The 21,478-nt window shown below is 44.7% G+C and overlaps 1 protein-coding gene across 2 annotated transcripts in view; it reads right to left on the reverse strand.

The window, feature by feature from the left end:
* Positions 1-1,067: 1,067 nt before the first annotated feature.
* The window catches only part of mllt3 (MLLT3 super elongation complex subunit), a 57,181-nt gene continuing 36,770 nt past the window's right edge, over positions 1,068-21,478 (reverse strand). Inside the window, exons 7-14 of one of the 2 annotated variants that reach the window (XM_075450633.1) lie at positions 19,183-19,764; positions 7,987-8,056; positions 7,268-7,321; positions 6,109-6,247; positions 4,815-4,911; positions 4,571-4,639; positions 3,342-3,413; positions 1,068-1,842 (exon numbers count right to left, since the gene is read on the reverse strand). In XM_075450633.1, the coding sequence (XP_075306748.1) occupies positions 1,711-1,842; positions 3,342-3,413; positions 4,571-4,639; positions 4,815-4,911; positions 6,109-6,247; positions 7,268-7,321; positions 7,987-8,056; positions 19,183-19,764 (1,215 nt within the window). In that variant the 3' untranslated portion in view covers positions 1,068-1,710. The remainder of the gene's footprint in view (positions 1,843-3,341; positions 3,414-4,570; positions 4,640-4,814; positions 4,912-6,108; positions 6,248-7,267; positions 7,322-7,986; positions 8,057-19,182; positions 19,765-21,478) is intronic. The other variant, XM_075450634.1, reaches the window with a different exon arrangement.

The raw sequence follows: 21,478 nt of genomic DNA on the forward strand, positions 1-21,478 counted from the left end.
AATGAATGCCAAGCTTTGATTGACCAACTCAAACCCTCAAAATAAATAAAAGATGTCATTTTTTTCTTCCTTTGTACACCCAGAACAGCATCCTTTCTACACCCATTCATCCCCGCGACCCCAACAGAACATTTCCTCACGATCTTCAGAAATGCATCTAACGGAAGCAGTTCCCCGACTCCTCACTTCATGGAGGGAGTTCCCTCTCCCTCGCCTCCTACCGGGCTTGGATCTGCTCTCCAAACACACTCTCTCTGATGGAGTGGAGATCATTTCCATTACATCAGATTCTGTAGACGAACAACTGTAACATTCTAAACTACGCAAACGTATCATTTCTGCTTCTGGCAGGATCCATCGGCCCTGCAGCAGGTTGCAGACAGTGAACAGGAGGGCAGGACTTGTTGCAATGCATCATTTCCTGTCAAAGATCCAATGGTTTACCTGTGATTTGTACTATATTGTGCTGATTTAAAAAAAAAAAAAAAATTAAAAAAAGGAAAAACGCGGTCACTCTGGTCTTTAAATGTGTGAGCCATCGGGGGAAGGGAGTTAAGCTGATGAACAAAAGTGAACTACCACAGGAAAGTTACACAGTACTGACATCTTATAGGCAGTGGCTTTGATTCATCTCACGAATTCAGCTGAAGACCTGCGAAACTGGAGCGAAAGTGAGAAGTGGGCTTTAAACTTTAAGTTGTCAGTCACACAAACCTCATGTTCCTGAGCCACTTTAAGTCCCTCTGAATGGATCCCACTGCCAGCCGTCCACACCCGTCTGGGTGTCTCAGTCCGGCTTTAAAAACATTTGGTTCCATGTTTACATTCATTTTTAAAAGTCTGCTTTCGGGTGGACTAACAACGATTGAAGCAAACCGCTGGCAGGCTTTCCACCGTTGCCCCAGACAACACATCTCTGTTGTGTCGCGTAAAGGAAACCTGCAGAAGCAGCTTACATTTGTGGATATTTGACTGCAAACAGCTGATTAAAAACACAAGAGATGGACATTTAAACCCCAGTTTTCCTTTTGAGATACATGATGACAAAGAGGGCATCACCTGGCTTCCCAAACGGAACTTTCTTCCCCCGTTACTTCACATTTACTAACAGCATTAAAACCCAGCGGAACACAAAAGGTTTCCTCGTCACCTCTTTGTCCCGAGTGAAATAATGGAGTCCGATATTTGATTTCAGCTCAGATCGACCACAGAGCAGCGGCTTCATACACAACGTTAAGATACGACTGTTGGGAAGTGCTTCCACAAACTCTGCCATTTCAAACACACACACACACACACACACACACACACACACCTGCAAATTAACTTCAATAAATAAGACTTGACAATGTTGTAAGGCAATGTTGATCATGCATCTGTCACAACGAACAACAAAATCCCAGAAACAAATATGGTAACAATATGCACATTCATTTAGAGCAACACAGCCGCCAATCCTCACTATTCTTCTGCTTTTTTTTTTTTTTTTAAATGAAGTGAAGTTTCAAGGCTTTCCGGGTGTTCTCCTGATAGTCAGGGCTCATCCCCACCACGCCTGGCTCTGGTTTCTTTAGCAGAACCACCTCTTCATTCAGAGAGCCCGGTCCAACCGACAGGCTGGACGCACAGCGACTGGAACCAGCTGCAGGGAGCTTCTCTCAGGAAAAGTCAAAGCTGAGGCAAAGATTCAGCAGCCAGCTGCTCAGGGCCTCAGGACAGTCCAGATGTTTCAAGGTAACTCTGGAGCTTCCTAACTGTACTTCTGTCCAGGGAGCACAGGTCAAAGTCAAAAGTAGTGTTTGTGATGTGGAAATGTCCCGTCTCTTCTATGAGGTTTACAATCTGGAAAACAGCACAAACCATGAGTCAGCACAGGATGTCAGTGAAGGCCAACACATCCACGAACATCTAAACTCTCCTAAAGTCTTACACTCAACTTTCTTTTAAAGCAAATTTGATTAGATGTAAAAAATAAAGTTTATTAGTGTTTAATTGCATTGCTACATTCATTTTAATATCTTAATGAACTGAGATTAAGTTATTTCAACCGTCTTTTCTGGACTATAAGTCGCTCTGGAGTACAAGTCACATCAGCAAAAAAATGCGTCACGAAGAGGAAAAAAACATTTAGAAGTCGCTCCGGACCATAAGTCGCATTTATTTATAATAATAAACAATAATAAACATTTAAAAACATGTTCATTTAGATATATTTTCATATATAAGTCTGACTATAAGTCACAGGAATCAGTCACCGTTTACGTGTACACATTTGAGAAATGCAGATCACACTTCGGAACAGTGCTCGAACACAAGGGATGTGCAAAGGCAGAAAACAAGAAAAAACATTGGACTGCTTTTCCCAGATGGAAAAGGCTGATAAAGAACATGAGCACAGTATTTTGCTGCTTTTCTTTCATCTTCAACAGGTGGGTTTTGTTAGATGGTGGGTGGACAGCGTCTGAGATCGTTGCCATCTGCAGCTTGACCACTAGATGGCAGTACATGTTGCACAGTGCTACTTTAGATTGCTCACGTCTCACAGTTTTATGACAGCTACTGAAAAACTAAAATATTTTCCTGTTCAAATGAGCTTGTTTACCATGAACTTTAAAAAGTGGGACCCCTAATGATCCTGTTCACACTACAAAGCCGCGGTGAAAGCCCATCTTAATGGGGTGTGATGGTGGGCGAATTCAAATCAGATAGTCAGACATCACCCTCTCATCCCTTCAAAGGGACTCAGTGAAACATTTGGGAATTTAAAGTTTCAACGCTCTTCAGAGCCATCAGCTATCACATTTAGGATTAATGTAAACTGGAAACCTTACGACATCTTACGCCTGCATTAGAACACTGTGTGACCTGATATGTGGAACACATCAGCGTGCGCAGACTTAATCATTTCCATCTTTTGGAACAGGAAGTGGAGCCACTGGGTGAACTTGGCTAGATTAGTGCAAGTTACAGCTCTGCGATGGCGATGCCGGTTTGGACAGAATGTTTGTCTCCTCTGAGCCACACACACGGCGAGGAGAGCGAGGCAGGACTTGGCAGCTGCTACTGTCATATGATAGGCCTCCAGAATATAAACTAGAAACATGGAATCTCCTCAGCGGAGAGAGAGCTTAATCTAATAATTAATTGCTTTCAGATGAAGCAGCAGATTACAGAGAAGCTATGACGGAAACCCGGCTCCTATTTTAAACAAATATCAAAATATTTGAGCATGAGCACTGGCATGTGGTGATGTCATGCTGAAATGGGTTAACAGTGTAAGTAGTCATGCAGCATTTAGAAGGCCGTTACATGCAGTGTGATATGCAGAACTAAGAGCTCACCTGCTGCAATATATGGCCTTCTCTTAGTGTCATCAGCCTTTTGTGCAGCTCCACCAGCTCATCCAGATAAGCCTGCAAAACACACAACCACCATGGAGTTTGCCACAAAAAAAGCCCCAAAAACATTTCACCCCACTGGTTCTGGGTATGAGCTCAACTCAAGAAAGTGGAGCAGTTCAGGTCTGCGCGTGGAGCTGCAGCTGCTCCCAATAAATGCGACCATATTCAGGGACATGCGTTCACTGAGTCTTATCCAAACCGTTTCCTGGCTTTCTCAGATAATTAGACCCCCACGCGGCAGCACAGAGAGTGAGCTGCCAGCTTGTCCTGCAGACAGGTTAAATTGATTCCTTTCTTCTCTTTTTGTCAGCAATTGGAATTCCAGGTAATTACACAGAGCCACCATATGAGACATTATGGTTGGTCACAGTATGTTTCTGTAAATAACTACTGAGTGGTGCCCAGCAAGAGCACAGTATTCTTTCTGAGAATCAGCGAGTGCACTCCAATGTTGCCTGTCCATCAATGCTGATCAGAGCCAGAGCCGATAAATACCCATGACTACTAGACTTGATGCAGATTAAGCAATTTCCTACTGCACTCAAAAGCCAGATGTTATACGTTTTTATTAGGACTGGGCAACGATTACAATTTTTAATCTAATTAATCACATGATTTTCCTGATTAATCACATTTGTATGCACAATCCAAAAATGAATTAAAAAGTAGTGTATAGCGTTTAGCCTTTAGTTTTATTTTAAATGTGCTGCCATATGAATGAAAGTGCCATAACATTTGTTGTGCAAACACACTTTTAACATCAGCATCTTTCTGTAGTTTTTATGTAGAAGCCTCGCTCCACTGTCTGTTTCCTTGAATGACTTGCTGCTATCAGTTGTGTGTTTTGCCTTTAAGTGATATTTTAGACTGGAACTACTACGCTGAGAAGACAATTCAACTTGGCTGTAAATGCAGGATTTTTTTTAAAATTTATTTTGAAATACGTGCTTTTATGTTGAAACAAGTAAAACAGGAAGTAGCAGACAGCAACAGAATTTTACAAAACAAAAGTCTGTGAGCAACAGACTTTTACAATAATAAAACCTGCGTTAATGTGCGAGAAAATATTTATCGGCGTTAAATAATTAACAAGTTAACGCGATAATAACGAGTTAACTCGCCCAGCCCTAGTTTTTATACAGTGTAGAAAGGGCTCAAGTATTGTGTACCTTGTCACAATCCACATTCTTGTTCTTGTCCTGCTTGCTCTGTTTGATCGGACTCTTCACCTCCAGTATCTGACAAAGGACAGAGTGAGCAAAAAGCACGGTCAGTCTGAATGATTTAGAGCAACATCTGAAAGACACCTGGGCTCTTCTTCTGCCACGTTCAATCACGCTAACAAAATACACATGCCTGTAACATAGTACACACACATATATATATATATATATGTGAATATGTATATATCACCTGGTTATTAGTAGTCTTTAATAAGGTTGGAGCATCTTTGCGGGATGGGGGTGAGGGGGAGGAGCTGTCACTCTCACTGCCATCACTTAAACTAACCCTGGGAGGGGTGAGAAAAGATAATGAAAATGCTTCAACAGGTTAAAAAAAAAAAGCTTCTACACAATGAGTCTCACTGATGAAACAAGCTGCTGCAGAATCCCGAGACGAAGCCCCAAACACACAGATCGTTAGCTGTGCCAACGGATCGAGCCAAAACATTTGGAATTGGCTGCAGCTCACTAAACAGAGATGCACTACACTTTGTTGGATTCCATATGGATAGAATAACCATGTTTCAAACATTCCAGGCAATTGCACTGGGGTTAGGGTTAACATTTTAATACGCTTCTTTGGACCTAGTTACAGAAGTGGAACAAAGCATAAACCCAGTGAACATCATAATTTGACCATTTGGGGTTGTGCTCGTCTCCATTTGATAAACAATTTCAATTTGAACTCATTTGGAGCCGTGCTTTTGTCTCCTCTCCGGAGGGACATTTACAGGCTTTTAATAGTTAATGTGCTGCACTTTTCCCCTTTGCTGCTAGGGACGATGTTTACAGTTCCCTGAGTATTATGTGCTTTGCAGAGGTCCACCGCAATGCTGGGACTAACCCGCGCTGGGACTAACCTGTGCCGGGACTAACCCGCGCTGGGACTAACCCGCGCTGGGACTAACCCGCGCAGGGACTAACCCGCGCTGGGACTAACCTGTGCCGGGACTAACCCGCGCTGGGACTAACCCGCGCAGGGACTAACCCGCGCTGCGACTAACCTGTGCCGGGACTAACCCACGCTGCAACTAACCTGTGCCGGGACTAACCCACGCTGCGACTAACCTGTGCCGGGACTAACCCACGCTGCGACTAACCTGTGCCGGGACTAACCCACGCTGCGACTAACCTGTGCCGGGACTAACCCGCGCTGGGACTAACCCGCGCTGGGACTAACCCGCGCTGGGACTAACCCGCGCTGGGACTAACCCGCGCTGGGACTAACCTGTGCTGCGACTAACCCGCGCTGGGACTAACCCGCGCTGGGACTAACCCGCGCTGGGACTAACCCACGCTGCGACTAACCTGTGCCGGGACTAACCCGCGCTGGGACTAACCCACGCTGCGACTAACCTGTGCCGGGACTAACCCGCGCTGCGACTAACCCGCGCTGGGACTAACCCGCGCAGGGACTAACCCGCGCTGGGACTAACCCGCGCTCCGACTAACCCGCGCTTGGACTAACCCGCGCTGGGACTAACCTGCGCTGGTGGTGTGTGAGATGTGTGTGCGCCGGCCGCTCTGCGTCCGAGTCTCCGTCATTGTCGTCATCGTCCTCTGAATCGTCGTCATTGTCTTCGGAGTGGAGGTCCTGCATCACCGACTGCAGTGGGCCCAGCACTGGATGTCACAGAAAATAACACCGAATGAAACGTTCCACTTTTTTTATTGAACATTTTCACGTGAAATTATAATAAACAAACAATAAGCAGCGGAGCGCACAGAGAAGGGGAGCGACGGGGGGAGGTGAAGCTTGGGGATGCAGTAACAGTGAGGAAAGGGTCTTTATTCCTGATTTACTTTAAGCAGACATGTGCACACCAGTCAGCCATAACATTATGACCACCTGTCTAATATAGAGTGCGCTCTCCTCATCCTGCCAAAAGAGCTCTGAGCATCATGGCATGGTCAAAGACCATCTGAAGGTGTCCTGGAGTGTTCTGTATCAGGACCCCCGCAGAGGAACCTTTGGGCCCTGCGAGCTGTGGGGAGGGTCTTTGTGTGTTGGCCGTGCTTCCCACGGATGCCATCAGATCCCATCAGATTTGTTTAGAGGTCAGGGGAACGCCTCATGCTCTTTGACATGCTTTTTAGCCCTTCCTAAGCTGTTTTGCCAGGCTCAGTGCTCTGTGGAAAGCTGCTCATTAGAGGAGTGCTGTTGCCCTACTGTATGGCAGTGTGTGGGGGGGGGGGGGGGGGCATTGGTCTGCAGAAATGTTTAGGTAGGTGTCAAAGTCAAATCCACTAGACTCCCAGTTCGCCCAGTTTTTTCCATTTTAAAACTAGTTTAACGACCTCCTGAAGTTTTTTTTCTTCAAATTCACCTTATTCATGTGAGAGGACACAGTTTTCAGTTTGTCCGTTCATTTCCGTTTTATGGTCGGTACTGTGGCGTTTATTCTGGGCATCATGCAGGTTACTCTGGGGAGAAAATAAAGCCCAGTGTGCAGGCTCATGGCAGCGAGTGTGCAGGCTCACTGCTGCCCAGTGCAACAGTGTGGCCGACGGACAGTCTGAAGCACTAAAGGGAACGGGCCGACTCATCAGTGGATGTTCATGCAAACAGATGAGCAGGTGACTGCTGTCCATGCAGGGTGGAGTGGACAGTGGGAGGCTCACAGGTCACAGTTTAACTGTTACCTGTGTGGGTGGTGGCAGGAAGCGCCACACTTTTTCTGATGATGAAGTCCACCACTGCATCCAGAGAAAATTACAAACACACAAGTACAGATCATTCTCACAACAGTCCCACACTTCGGACTGAACAGTACATCGTAGACTCATCTGGTCCTAAGAGACTCATTTTGGGACTGATGGGACCACCTTTAAACATATGGCTGGCACTCTGCAGGTTGATCCCAACTATTTACAGCAGTGATGTGGAAGGAAAAACAAGCTTATTGTGTTGGGTAGCGCCTCATCACAGAGGCTACAGTCCCACGCTGCAGCTGAGCTGGGTCAGAATCCCGGCTCCAGCTCCTAACTGCACGCCATCCCCTCTCTCGTCTCCATTTCCCGTCCAGACCCTTTGAATGAGCCACTTTGAACACTGGCTGCTTTTTCACTTATTTTCAGTCCAGTTCTTGTAGGCGACCATTTTCAGAGGAATGTGTGTTTTCTTTTTAGTTATTAAACCACTGAACTCTGAATCATCCAAGCATTAAAAGCTAAATAACTACACAGAGAGGCTCTTAAACAGCAAAGCAATTATTTCCACCTCAGAAGAAAAAGATTGGACAGTAAAGATCGTTTGTGTTTGGATGAAGAATACAAGTTAAACAGGATCAATTCAGGTGGAAAACTGCAGAAAACACCAGATCAGTTGGGGCATGTGTGTGTGTGTATTTCAGGCATATTACCTTGTCGCTTGTGGTGTGTGGGAGCAAAGCCCGAACTTGAGCTGGAACTGGCAGGACTGGCCTGCTCAGACTGAGAGGAGGAAGAGAGACAAAGAATGAGAAAGATTCCCATGGTGAGGCCGGTGGTTGCTGCTTTCCAATCTTAAACACACTCTGTGAAGCCGATTCTTACGGCAGTTACAGTTCAGTAGTGGTTAAAGGTATCAATAATACTATTAAGTAAATTTTGGTTGCAAAAGCATGAACGCAAATGGAAGAACAAAATGCTGAAACCAGAAGATTTCTCGATGGGGGGCCTGATTGTGATATGAATATCCATCAAATGGTTAGCTTAAAAATGAAAAATTATTCATTATTAAAAATTTTAAATTATCTTCACAATTTTGGGGATGCCCAGTACAAGTTTCAGCCCAATCCTGTGGAAAAAAGAACTGTTGGGGAACTTTTCAAATAAAGCTGAAGGATTTTGAAATGAACTTTTTCTCAGTTAGAAATGATTCACACAAACTGAACGTGCTTATTTTTCAGAGGACTTTCAGATGATAGCTTTAATCCGTTTTACGGACTTCTCCAACGTCATCAGCAGCGGATCATTTCTGTCCCCTTTGGAATGGGAGACGGGTCCTCTTCAAACCGAATAGGCCAGCCGCAGGAAGACGTGAAATTACATCGTCTTCATTTCTGACTAAACATCACAAAGTGCTGCTCATTTCATTTAATTTTAACACTAAAACTGATCTGTTCTTCCACTGATTAACAACAAATACATTTCAGGTTTATCAGAATGTAAACTATGGTGGAGCTCTTTAGGTTAGAAGGGAAACTCCCAATATTTGTTGGTGTGGATGTGAAGCAGTGGGGTGCTCCACAACATGGAGTCAAACAAGCAAAAACAGGGTTTTCCCTACCTTTGTTCCTGAAAAGAAAATCACGCCTAAATGTTTAAAGGGACACTATATAATATATTAAGTCATATATTAGCTCAAATCAACATATTCATTCATAAATTAGTCCTCATTGGTGTAAAATTATCTCTGTCAAAAATCTCACTTATCCTCCTGAGTGAAGAATAACTTGTCTGTATCTACATAGAGCGGGCGAGCTCTATGGAGGCTGCCATGTCCTTCTGGTCTATGAAAAACGACAAAGTGCCGAGAGGGACTAAAGCACTTGGAATCGCGTTTTCCCCAACGCCAGGCCTGCAAGCGGAAATGACGTCATTTTGACGTCACGTCCGCCGAATGGCTTATTACTGGCGCTAATGGTAAATAGATTTCATCTCGTAAATTATCCCACTAATAATGCATTGATTGTTACCAAACTTCTGCCGTAGTACACATAGGCTCTTAACTCACAAAACGAGGCATTAGAAAGTTTGTAAGTTTACCGGGAGTTTATTTAAAAGAACACTTTCCAGATAGCAACTACACACTGCTGCTAACGCTACATCGATGTCACTTCCAGTAACTCCCGGAATATGACTAATTGCATTGCTTGCACATCAAAGGCTATGTCAACTTATGTTATCTGACATGTTATCTGTCATCTGTATTTATAGTGTTATTGTATGTGTGTTATGTAATCCTTTGTACTGTGTGATGTCTTTTTGTTTGTATGGACCTTGAGTCTGAATCTATAGCTTCTTGAATCTTGACACATACCGCCTGCCGTAGTTCAAGAAGATGCAACGCACATTTGAAAACGCGAGGCGCTAGAGAGCAAATTCATTCGACTTTGCAAAATAAAATTGCACCACTAGATGGGGGAAAAAATTACATAGTGTCCCTTTAACATAAAAAACAGGAGCAGCTAGCTGCATATTCACAGGGTAGGAGCGGTAATATTTGCCATATTATTGTCCAAACCATCTTTAATGACCCTTTAAAGGTGTTTGCTGTCATATTATTTCCCCTGGCCTGTTAAGTAGTTCAGTGTGGAACTTTTCATTGTCGTTTTCCCCTAAATGTGAAGGCAAAGCAGCTCACGGCAACAATCTTATTCTGAAAAACCCGGGACGCAGCGCTGTGTTGGATTATGGAGCAATGAACTCTGCAGCGCTGCATTCTTTAACAGAGGCAGAAAGTAACTGTACATTTACACTGGCCAAAAATATAAACGCAACACTTCTGCTTTTGCTCCCATTTTTCACGAGCTGAACTCAAAGATCTAAAACATTTTCTACAGACACTATAGACCTATTTCTCTCATATTGTTCACAAATCTGTCTGAATGTGTGTTAGTGAGCCCAGATCATCCATCCCACCTCACAGGTTTGGCATATCAAGATGCTGATTAGACATCGCGATCATTGCACAGGTGTGCCTCAGGCTGGCCAATGAAAGGCCACTCTGAAACGTGCACTTTTATCACACAGCACCAGGTGTTTGAGGGGGCGTGCAGCTGGCATGCTGATCGCAGGAAAGTCCTCCAGCGCTGGTGCCCGTGAAGTCAATCTTCATTTTTCTACCATGAGCCGTCTCCAAAGGTGTTTCAGAGAATTTGCCCGTACATCCAACCGGCCTCGCCACGTGTAACCACATCAGCCCAGGAGCTCCACATCCAGCATGTTCACCTCCAGGATGGTCTGAGAGGAGCCTCTCTGGACAACAAGCGGTTTGCAGAACCAAAGAATATCTGCACACACCGTCAGAAACTGTCTCAGGGAAGCTCATCTGTATGCTCGTCGTCCTCATCGGGGTCTCGCCCTGACTGCAGTTCGAGTGGGCCATGGTGGCGGTGGGGTTATGGTATGGGCAGGCGTACGTTATGGACAACGAACACAGACATTTATTGATGGCACTTTAATAATAATAAATTTTATTTATAACGCACTTTACATCAATTTAATGACCTCAGAGTGTTTTTTTGCTAGTTTTAAAATGTAGCAAACAGTAAAATAGTATTAAGATAATTCAGGCAAACTAAAGACTTTTCTAAAAAGGTGAGTTTTCAGGCCTTTTTTAAAAGGATCCACAGTCTGTGGGGCCCTTAGATGGTCGGGGAGAGCATTCCACAGACTGGGTGCAGCTGAGCTGAAGGCCCGGTCGCCCATAGACCTGAGCCTTGTCCTTTGGAGCTGGAGGAGATTGGCCTGTCCAGAGCGAAGATGACGTTAGGAGGAATGGGGGGGCGATGAGTTCTTTGATGTAGGGGGGGGGCAGTGCCATGGAGGCACTGGTGGGACAGAAGGGAAATCTTGAATTTCGATCCTGTACTGGACAGGAAGCCAATGGAGGGATTTGAGGATGGGTGTGATGTGGTGGTACTTCAGCCCCCCCCATCAGGATCCTGGCAGCACAGTTCTGAATATACTGCAGCTGCTGGAGGTTCTTGCTGGGGATCCCGATGAGAAGTGCGTTGCAGTAGTCCAGCCTAGAGGAGACAAAGGCATGGACAAGTTTTTTGGAATCAGGGAGAGTGAGTATGGGGCGCAGTTTGGCAATGTTTCTGAGGTGGAAGAAGGAGGTTTTGCAAAGTTGTTTGATGTGAGCCTCAAAGGTCAGGTGAGGGTCCATCCTAACACCGAGATAAGTGACTGAGGGTGAAAGGTGGATGTCGTGGCCGGAGAAGGTGATGCTGGTGATAGTGGATGACCGGATCTGGTGCGGAGTGCCAACAAGAATGGCTTCTGTTTTTGAGCTGTTTAGTTGCAGGAAGCCATGCCATGATCTCCTCCAGGCAGGTGGAAACTGTGGACACCACAGGTAACGGAGTGCATGTCTGAATTTACACCTCCCAGGGATACATATTACATACATACTTTGAATGCATAGAGATACCCGACGAGATTCTGAGGAACAGCAACTGAAGAGGAGTGGACCAACATTCCACAGGCCGCAATCAGCAACCTGATCAGCTCTGTGCGAGGGGGATGTGTTGCACTGTGTGAGGCAAATGGAGGTCACACCAGATACTGAGTGGTTTCCTGAGCAAAACTGCACATTTCAGAGTGGCCTTTCATTGTGGCCAGCCTTAAGGCTCTAGCATGGTTGCCGCGTTGGCTAGCGCGAGCGGTGTTGATGACGTCACGATTTCGTGCCGGCTATATATAGTGGCGCAAGTCGATGCGCCAGTAGTTGCAATTTTCTCCGTCACAGAGGTGGCGCTGCTACGTGAAGGTTACCGCTAACTACTCTACAACCACGAAAGTGGAGAAGAAAACAATGTTCACTGTCAAGAGCATAAATACTGTCATCAATGATACTGCTGCAGTACCTGGATAATTTAAATATTTTAATTCAGTTAAAAGGAGGTGAAGGTTTGAAGCCCCCGGCATCAACAGAGTCTCTGCCCTCTTCTTTGCCTTCACGTATCTGTCCCGTAGCTTCTTCCACACATTCTTACAGAACTCTCCCTCTTTCCCCAAAGTTCTGCCCATCTCTGTGCACCAGTATGGGGAGTTTACGTGCTCCCTGTGCTGTTTCACTGCAGTTTCGTACAGCTGCCTGTACAAACGCACCTCCTGACTGAGCCTGGTCTCACATCGGTCCATCTGGTTTGTTGTTCTCGGTGCAGCCAAGTTACAAAAAAAAAAAAACGACTGGTGCACGACAACGCGCACCAGTCGATTTTTTCACGTGCACAACCTCTGTGGACGAGGTTGTGCACGTGAGTTCACACCAGTGTGAGCCACACAAGCTGGGGCAGACTCACGCTCAGCAGCGTGTGCACAAGCTGTGATTGACAGGTAGGATTCCTCCACCCTAACTTGATTGGTTAAAAACAGCCGGGAGCGCTCGATTTTTGCAAGCATGATTACAGGCTTCAGAGGGAGCTACAGATTTCGTTATTTTTCCTAAACAGCCTATTTAATATTCTACTTCCAGAATCCCATGACAGTTCAAGCTAATATGACTAAAAAAAAGTTGCCGACGGCAGCTTTAAGGCACACCTGTGCAATGATCGCGCCGTCTAATCAGCATCTTGATATGCCAAACCTGTGAGGTGGGATGGATGATCTGGGCTCACTAACACACATTCAGACAGATTTGTGAACAATAGTTGAGAGAAATAGGTCTATAGTGTAAAATGTTTTAGATCTTTGAGGTCAGCTCATGAAAAATGGGAGCAGAAGCAGAAGCGTTGCGTTTATATTTTTTGGTCAGTGTAAATACAAACATGTCAACAGGTTGCCATCATCTAGCTTGAGTGTCCAGTTGCCATATTCTAACAGCCCGTTTTTTATTTTTTTTTATTTTTTTTTTTACAGTCCACACACAAACATTACAGCCGGAGACGGTGAAAATCTTCAGCCCATTTGCAAGGAGACGACAGGTGCAAACGCATAGAAAAAAAAAAAAAAAAAAAAAAATCAGCAGTTAGCAGAATACCTGCGTCCGTATGCACACGGCTGGATTCAACACATGCTATTTTTGGCAGGGATGAGCATTTATCCACACCAATCACTTTCTGTACACGTCTCTTAGGACTTTTTTCCCCCCACTAACTGCCTACTTCAATGACCACATATACCAACTCCAACGACTGTAACACCGCCGGCTTCTGAGCAGACACCCTGCGTTTATGGCGCCTGCCCGAGGCAGAAGCACATCCTTTCAGTCACGACCTCGACACATATCTCTCAAGACAATTACTCTGAGAACACTTCTGCACCCTTTGGAAGCGATAATTTATTACAGGGAATATCTGGGGAAAGAAATACCTCCTGCGTGAGCCAATAAAGATATACATACTGCTGCGGTCCAAGCTGCTGACAGAAGCCAGCCTCCTTTTATCCCCTCGCATTTCACACATTTTACCTTAATCCATACCAATTTCAAGCCAGATGTGATCATTTCTTTTCTTTGAAATATTCAACAACATATGGACAGAACCAGTGGTTTACAATAAAAAAAAAAAAAAATCGCAAGGTTCGACATCCCGAATGGGTTTCATTTCATATTCATAGCTTTGTGAGAGACTAAGAATAAAACTTTCAACTTTCGACTTTTCAAGAAATCCCCCAGGTATAAAGGAACCAGTTTTCAAACAATACATAGTTGTATTTCTAAAGCTTAAGAGGTATGAAGCACTCAAACAGATATTATATATAGATAAAGCACCATCGCCCACAGAGTGCTGTGCCATGGAGGCATACAGCTTTAACTCCATGAGGTTACACAGCCTTCGGTTTCTGTTCTGGGTGAGTCTTTCAGAGTCAGTCTGAACTCAAAGTGTTTGCTTAGACCTTAGACCTGCTTAGATTATCAGTGGAAGTTTCTGTCATGTTTCAGGCTGCCATGACCAAGTGAACTCCTGAGTGATTTCCTCTTTGCTAACCGAGTAAAACACTCCAGCTCCGGCTCCAGCTGCGGACACGAGGATCCCAGAAAGCTCCGATGTGTGCACATTGCTTCCTGGATTGAGACTTGAAGAGCATCTTTTACAACAGGTTGTACAGCATTTCCTTTCAGATGGACATACATACAAAAAAAGGACATAAGATGCTCTTGTTTGTCTTGAAGAAAGCAAAGTCCCAGGTTTATGTTCTTGTAATGGACATAAACACAAATAGTCCCCATAACATGCGTTTCTTTTAAGAAAAAAGTATCAATTCAATTTCATATCACTAGTTTTACCACGTACATATTTAGAGACTTTTGATAGTTTTTACAAGGTTTAAAAATCCACAATATTTAGAAAATTTCCAAACTCCCAAGCGAGATCCAACCACTGTTTGTTCAGCCTGGCTGGATAATGTGTGGAGATCAACTGGAGACACGAGCTTAAAATATGTCACTGTGTCAGTCTAAAGGGGATTTAAAAAGGACTTGGATCTCAGTGTGCAAACACACATTCATGCGGTAGTCTGCCGCCGCAAACCACAGCTGCCAGCGAAGACAAAGTGGCGAGGAGCAACCTCCAGAAGAAACATGAGAGAAAAAGAGAGGAGCAGGGACAAAAGGCCTCAATGGTTGTCACCTCCTGCCAACAAACAACACACAGCTGGTCTGTTGGTTTATGGGACAGCTTCTTCACAGCGCCATAAATCTCAGCGCCACTCCTTTTTTAGGGCTTTTGTCCTGCTTCACGCCAAACCACCGAAGCAGCTCTTTTTTTGAAGACCAGAAATAGTTGGAATGTTAAGTTTGCAGAGATCAATCTCCATTCTTGGCTCAACTCTCGCCATAATTTGGATAGCCAAAAAGAAATGCCAGCAATTCTTTTGGCTTGCCTTTCTAATGCAGAAGGGGGGTGTCCAAACAGAACAATATTCAGGTTAATAAACTATTTCAGTTTGGCAGAATAACGTAAACAAACTTTACCAAATCAACTGACATACAGGGGTTTGCTAGAAAACTGGAAACTCCAAAAGGTGATCTTTGTATCAAAAAACTAAAAAAATTCAACAGTAGATCAAACAGAATTGGGAAAAGCATCATCCATGACGAAACCCCTCTGGACCACGCAGCCGAGACAAACAACATAAGTTGAGGTCTGCATTTATTTACAATACCACTTTGTTCCACTAGGGTCCCCGTACTGGCTGGTCTGACCTGGAGCCAACAGAAGACGCTGATGACAGGGCTCCAGACTAACTTTTTGCTCCGGTTGCACTGGTGCGACCAACTTTTTTTTTCTTAGGTGCACCAAAATTTTCAAACGCATTGCATTTAACACCGCAGTTTTACAGGTTGACTTTTTTATTTATTTTTAAATCGCTGTCCATATTGGCAATATTGACTTGTAAACGATTAACTAGCAATCTGGTCAAAATAAAGTTCTTTATTTGAAGCACAATTCTACAAACTTACTGAACTTAACTTACTAACTACTTATTGAAACTTACTGAAAAAGTGTTGGTGCTTAAAGTGCTTCACTGGCCTGAAATTTAAACTTAAAACATCTCAAGATAAATTAAATAAAAAGAAAATCTAAATTAAAATGGCAAGTGTTTTAAGGGCTTCAAACCATCCTCCATTGCAGTCACATGCCCCTCGGATGGCCAACTCCTGTAGTTGGGTTAAATAAATTGGTCGCACTCTAGAGCCCTGGATGATGATGCAGCAGTAACATAACATAACAGTGGCAGAAGCACACTGCACCCTCCCAACAAACAACCCACATTCAGCAGAACAGACACAAAACGACAAAGAAAGAGCCAAAACGAGGAAAATATTGGGGTTGCTTTTCTTCAGCTTTCAGGCATTAAAGGACTGAAATGTGAAGGTGGCTGTGTTACTGCTACCGGCCTGCACGCTATCAGCAGCAGCTCAAAGTTTAGCATACGCCCGCCTTATATACTTTTTAAAAGTTGTTGAACTGAAACTGAAAATGGTAAATATTTTAGGAAAAAAAATTTCTCGGTTGTAATTGAAAAGAAATCGAGCATTTCGCCATAAATGGCGCCTAAGAGAATCCACAGAAACCTCTGTACGGCAGTGGCGCTGCATTAGGGCATGAAGCCACACTGCATGTGCGAACTGTGATGTCAGCACAGCAGCATAACCCTTTCAAATCTCCGCAGTCTTCATCAGGAAGTACATGATACTCAACCAGCCCCACATAGTTTCACCTTTTACGTGTTATTCAACGCTTTCATAAGATTCAAAATGACTGCGCGTTGGTGTCGTTCAGAAGCGTGTAAAGAGGAACCTGCAGCTCCTGTACCACTCAAAGTGCACGACAGGTTACTAAAACCAGCATGTGCACAACGAGCCAAAAAAAGATCACAGCCCTGGGGTGTTCTGGGTGTTGTGATGCCATTTCTGGTGCACGGAAAACAACACTGAGCAATATATGCTGCCTTTTAGAGTCTCTTTTCTTTTCTCTCTCTCTTTTTTTTTTTTTAAACTGTATTTCAGCAAGAAACCGTATTCTGCAGCATGTACTCTGCAGCAGAAGAGTGCAGCTGCTGAACTGGTCTGCATGCAGTCCAGTTCAGTCACCTACTGGAAACTGGGTGCACTACAACACGGTACATAACTTCGTTTTATCGTCAGCAGTAGATGTTTATTTCACTTTAAGTTGATCCATAAACAGATATTTCCCCGTCGTTACTTCACTCCCCAGGGGACAAACGTCTGCTGACTGTTCAAAGTACATCTCAAACTGCCTAAAAGGTGGAAGCAACACTTTGTGCTTACAGAGCAATGCAGTTTCACTGCTAATGTAAAAAGAATATAAGAAAATAAAACCGTATGAAGTTTGGGACAGATTGGATAATGTATGTGGGAGTTATAAGCGACTTAACTTTTTGTAGCGAGTGATGGCGAGTCATCGAACTTTGAGGCGACGCCACGCCCACGCCCACGCCCACGCCCACGCCCTGTTTCTCCATGATTCTCTTCCCCCCCCCCCCACCCCATGTCTTAAGAGTAACCTGGCCAAGTTTGAAGTCTGTAGCATTAAATCTGTAGGATGAGTTCGATCTTATACAAGGCGTGGAATCGGGCAAAAATGGCACGAAAACTCACTTTCCATCCAAAATGGCCGCCTTCCTGTGGACGTGGGACCATGGCGGCATGAGACTTTTTTGTGCGTCTGGGCATGATGAATGGGTGTACCGAATTTCATCGTCCCACGCGAAATTATTCCTATTGCGGGGACCATTTTTAAGTATCGTAGGGGGCGCTACAGAGTCAATGAGCGACTCCCAAAAAATATAAAGTTTAGATTCTTTCATGTCGTCGACTGGCAGGTGGTGCTTGCAAAATTTCATGAGTGTTCAATTACCTTTTGCAAAGAATCGGACGGAAAGACGAGACGGAATAATAAGAAACAGTACAGATACAATAGGGTCCTTGCAGTTTCACTGCTCGGTCCGTAAATATGATGTTGAGTGCAATAATAGGACGTTTCCATGTAATTTAAACACATAGACCCAGCTATGACGTGCACGCCCCTGTCACTGCTCCACTACAACAACATACTGCAGGTGACAAACCCACATCCACAACTAAAAAAAGGTTCTCATGCTTCCACCACAGTCTGCTTTCTCTTTGTGCCATCACCATCTCCACATTTCTGCCTCTGTGCAGCTTCTGGCCCAGTGCTCAGTGGAAAACACCGAGATCAAACAAGTGGTCACATGACACACGAGAGCGGCGCTCTCTGTTGGCCCACTGCTCGGCCACCAGGGTTGCTAGCCTGGGGAGAATCAAACACCTGGCATTTGTCACCCCACATCCCTTTTACAACCCTCCCCGGTCCCTGCATGGTAAAACTTAAAAGGCTTTTTCCATACAGCTCGGACAAAAACACAGGTTCTGTTCATGCCCGGTAATAACTCCCCTGCCTTAATAAGCTGCTCCTCCAGAGAAAGATGGCATAAAAGACCCACACTTTACACAAGCATCTGAGAAGAGAAAAGAAAACACCGTTATATAAAAGGGAGCTGCTCAAAGCACAGGGATTTAGACCTTTCATCACAAATGCTCAGCCTTTTTCCCCCTTTCAAAAGCTAAAAGGATTAAAGAGGAACTCTGCTATTCACAGGCTGAATCTCCCCTTTCTCCTCAGGTGTTGTAAAACCATAAATCTTTCTCCTCTACTATTTGCCTTTAAAACAGCTCCTCTTTATGGGGAGGTTCTCCACCAAATGTGCGTGGACCAGGCAACCCTGTCAAATGTCAGCCTATTCATGAAAAGAGTCACTGTGGCGGGGTTTTTCTCGCCCTGCTCCAGGACTGGAAGCACAGAGGGGCACTATAGAAGTGGGCACGCTCTACAACCATGTTTTCTATCCGAGCACATTTGGATCGAATAAAATCCGTCATTGCTTGAGCAAAGCCAGTAAAGTCATCTTTCACGAGCTTTATCTATATCATGTTTGACCACACAGACGCAAGCAGCTGACTCCCACCAGGTTTATTGGGGTCCACCCCTTCATCCAATTCCCCCACCCAGCCCCCACGAGCCTACCAGACCACCATTAAAGAAGAGTCCCTTCCTGCCGGTTTTTTCCTTTTATAGTACTTCCACACCAAGAAAGGACTGACCACCAACAAATCCTTACACTTTCAAGTCTCAGAAGAAGTGGATAGTTTTTCTCACAGGAAGGCGGCCTCGACTCCCATTTCAGTCGGTGCAACAAGCTCGATGAGTGCAGAAGACAAACAACTAGCCTCCAAAGCTTTGTCAAGATAAATGGAACATGGCTCGTCTTCATGATTGAAAATGTGGCTTTACTCAAAAAGGCTGCTAAACCAGTCCTGGTTTCAGTGAGACAATGGCAAAGCAGTGTGCTCTACTTACATCCGATCTGGTAGAGTGGTCCTCCATGTCAGAGTCGATGGGTTCCACCAGCTCCTGGAATGGGGGAAGCCCCGACACCTTCCTGTGCTTTGCCTCCTCAACATCTGGTCGTAATTTACTTGTCCCCATCTGCAATCTGTCCTTCAAGAGTTTCTTATCCAAATTCTGAGGATCTGAGCCCGACATCTGCTGTCCTGATGAATCCAAAAATCCCTTTTTGCGTTTTTTGGTCATAAGATCATCAGTGTCCGAGGTGGACAGGCGCTTGTTCAGCCCTGGTCCATGGGTCATTCCCTCATTCCGATGCTCCTTGGAGAAAGACTTGGGTTCCTTGAATCCGATCTTAGGATTGTTCTCTCTAAGCGGCTGGTTCTCTTTGGGTTTCCTCGAAGATTCTTTGGGGGCTTTGCTGGGTTCCCAGCCAGAGTCTCTGAAGGCACTTTTGGGCTCTTTCAAGTCTTTTGGAGGCTTGTCTTTGTGGTCCTTGGAGGGTTTGTGGAGTTTGGAGAAGCTGCTGCTGTTGGTGCTGGTGGTGGTTGTGGCAGTGGTGAGGAGGGTAGTTCCACCTCCTTTGGAGCCATCCTGTTGATTACAAAACCCAAATGAATAACATCCTACATAATGAACACACAAAGAATCAAAGACAGAATAATAAGCATCGGCTGGGATTTTTTTTTTTTTTTTTTTTTTTACCAATAGTGTAAATTATGTCGTCTGAATTTCACATATGTATGACTGCATGATAAAAAAAAATGCCCAAAAAACCCAGAAACTAGAGCAAAATGACCCTGAATCACTGAAGCTTCAAAAGAAAAACCTTCAGCTCAAAAGGATTAGGACACAAAGAAGAGGGAAATCCCTCTTTAGGTCAGTGGGCAAATATAATGAAGGACAGGCAAAATAAGCCACGCTGAAATACTGCTGGCTGATGACTGGATGGGCTTCCATAGCAGTAGTAAGAACTGATACAGCTGAAAGGCCAAATTAATACAACTCAATGTTTTTGTTGTGTTAAAACACGACTGCAGAGACAGGAAAAATGTCCACTGCGATTACATTTTATTGATCGCACTCAAGGTTACGCGTAGATCTGGGAAAATACACAGTCCCCAACAACCAAGTGGGCAAAAAGCAGCCAGCCAAGCCCTCAGAAGATTAATCCTCCGTCTTTAACACAAGGGGAAACATACATGCCACCCTGCAGTTTGGCATTACCATCTGTGAAAAGAAGCTCCGCTCTTGAAAGAAAATCAAAAGGGTCATCTTAGCACTCATCTATGGGCTTAAAGAGCAAACTCAGGACTTCTATTGAGCAGTGCCGTTTAGTGTGGCGAGGGAGCCGTTTCAAAAGCTACACATGCGCAACGTTAAAAGTGGAGCAAGGGGGCAACGAGCAGAAAGGAGGAAACGCATTCATTCTAACGACAGGGGCCATTTGTCCCTGGGTCTCACCTCCAGCCCCGCTGTCAATATTTCACCAATGCAGTAAACCCATTAAGGCAGTCTAGACGACGGCTTGTGTTACAACTCTGCCCAACCACCACTAAAACCTTTCATTCGGTCTATTGGCTGGTGACCCCAGGGGCCCCAGGATGTAAAGTTGCTAGCTCAATCTTAACTTTAGCATACTCCTCCACTGCAGTAAAGCCATTTCCCTGCCAGGGCAGCCCGACATGAAAAACTCTTTTAGTGCTCTGGAACAAACACACACCGCCTCTTGGCCATCAATATTAAATAGATGACTAAAGTGGCACTTTTAACAAACCTTTCAACACCACGACACTGGCAACTTAGCAGGTGACTCGAGTTTATGTCAACCTTTGTAGGGCCAATGCAATAAGTCACAGTCCCGTGAAAACGGGAGTTCCCCTTCGTATCAGGACATGCAAAATAAAAATCATCTGGCCTTTGCCAGATCTTAAAATGGGATAGATTCACCTTGACATGAAAAACAACATGGCATTTGACCATGTCATTACTGTGCAGGCCAACCATGTCGAGACCAACAACAAAAGCAGTGTGTGTACACCCGGACTACTTCCATGGGAATTAAGAGGGTAAGTAGCAGCCAGGTAATGCTAATTAAATGCACTTAATTAACTAATTATCAGTGTGAGCGCCTCTATAAAAGCAGAAGTTCTGTCAGTTTGCTGCTCTGCAGCATTCAGGTGTGTGTTAACACGATGCCAAGGAGGAAAGACATCAGCCACGATCTCAGAGAAGCAGCTGTTGCTGCCCATCAATCTGGGAAGGGTTATAAATCCATCATTCCACAGAGAGAAAGATTATTCACAAG

This window comes from Odontesthes bonariensis, chromosome 19 (assembly GCF_027942865.1).
Source record: "Odontesthes bonariensis isolate fOdoBon6 chromosome 19, fOdoBon6.hap1, whole genome shotgun sequence".
Taxonomy (NCBI): Eukaryota; Metazoa; Chordata; class Actinopteri; order Atheriniformes; family Atherinopsidae; genus Odontesthes; species Odontesthes bonariensis.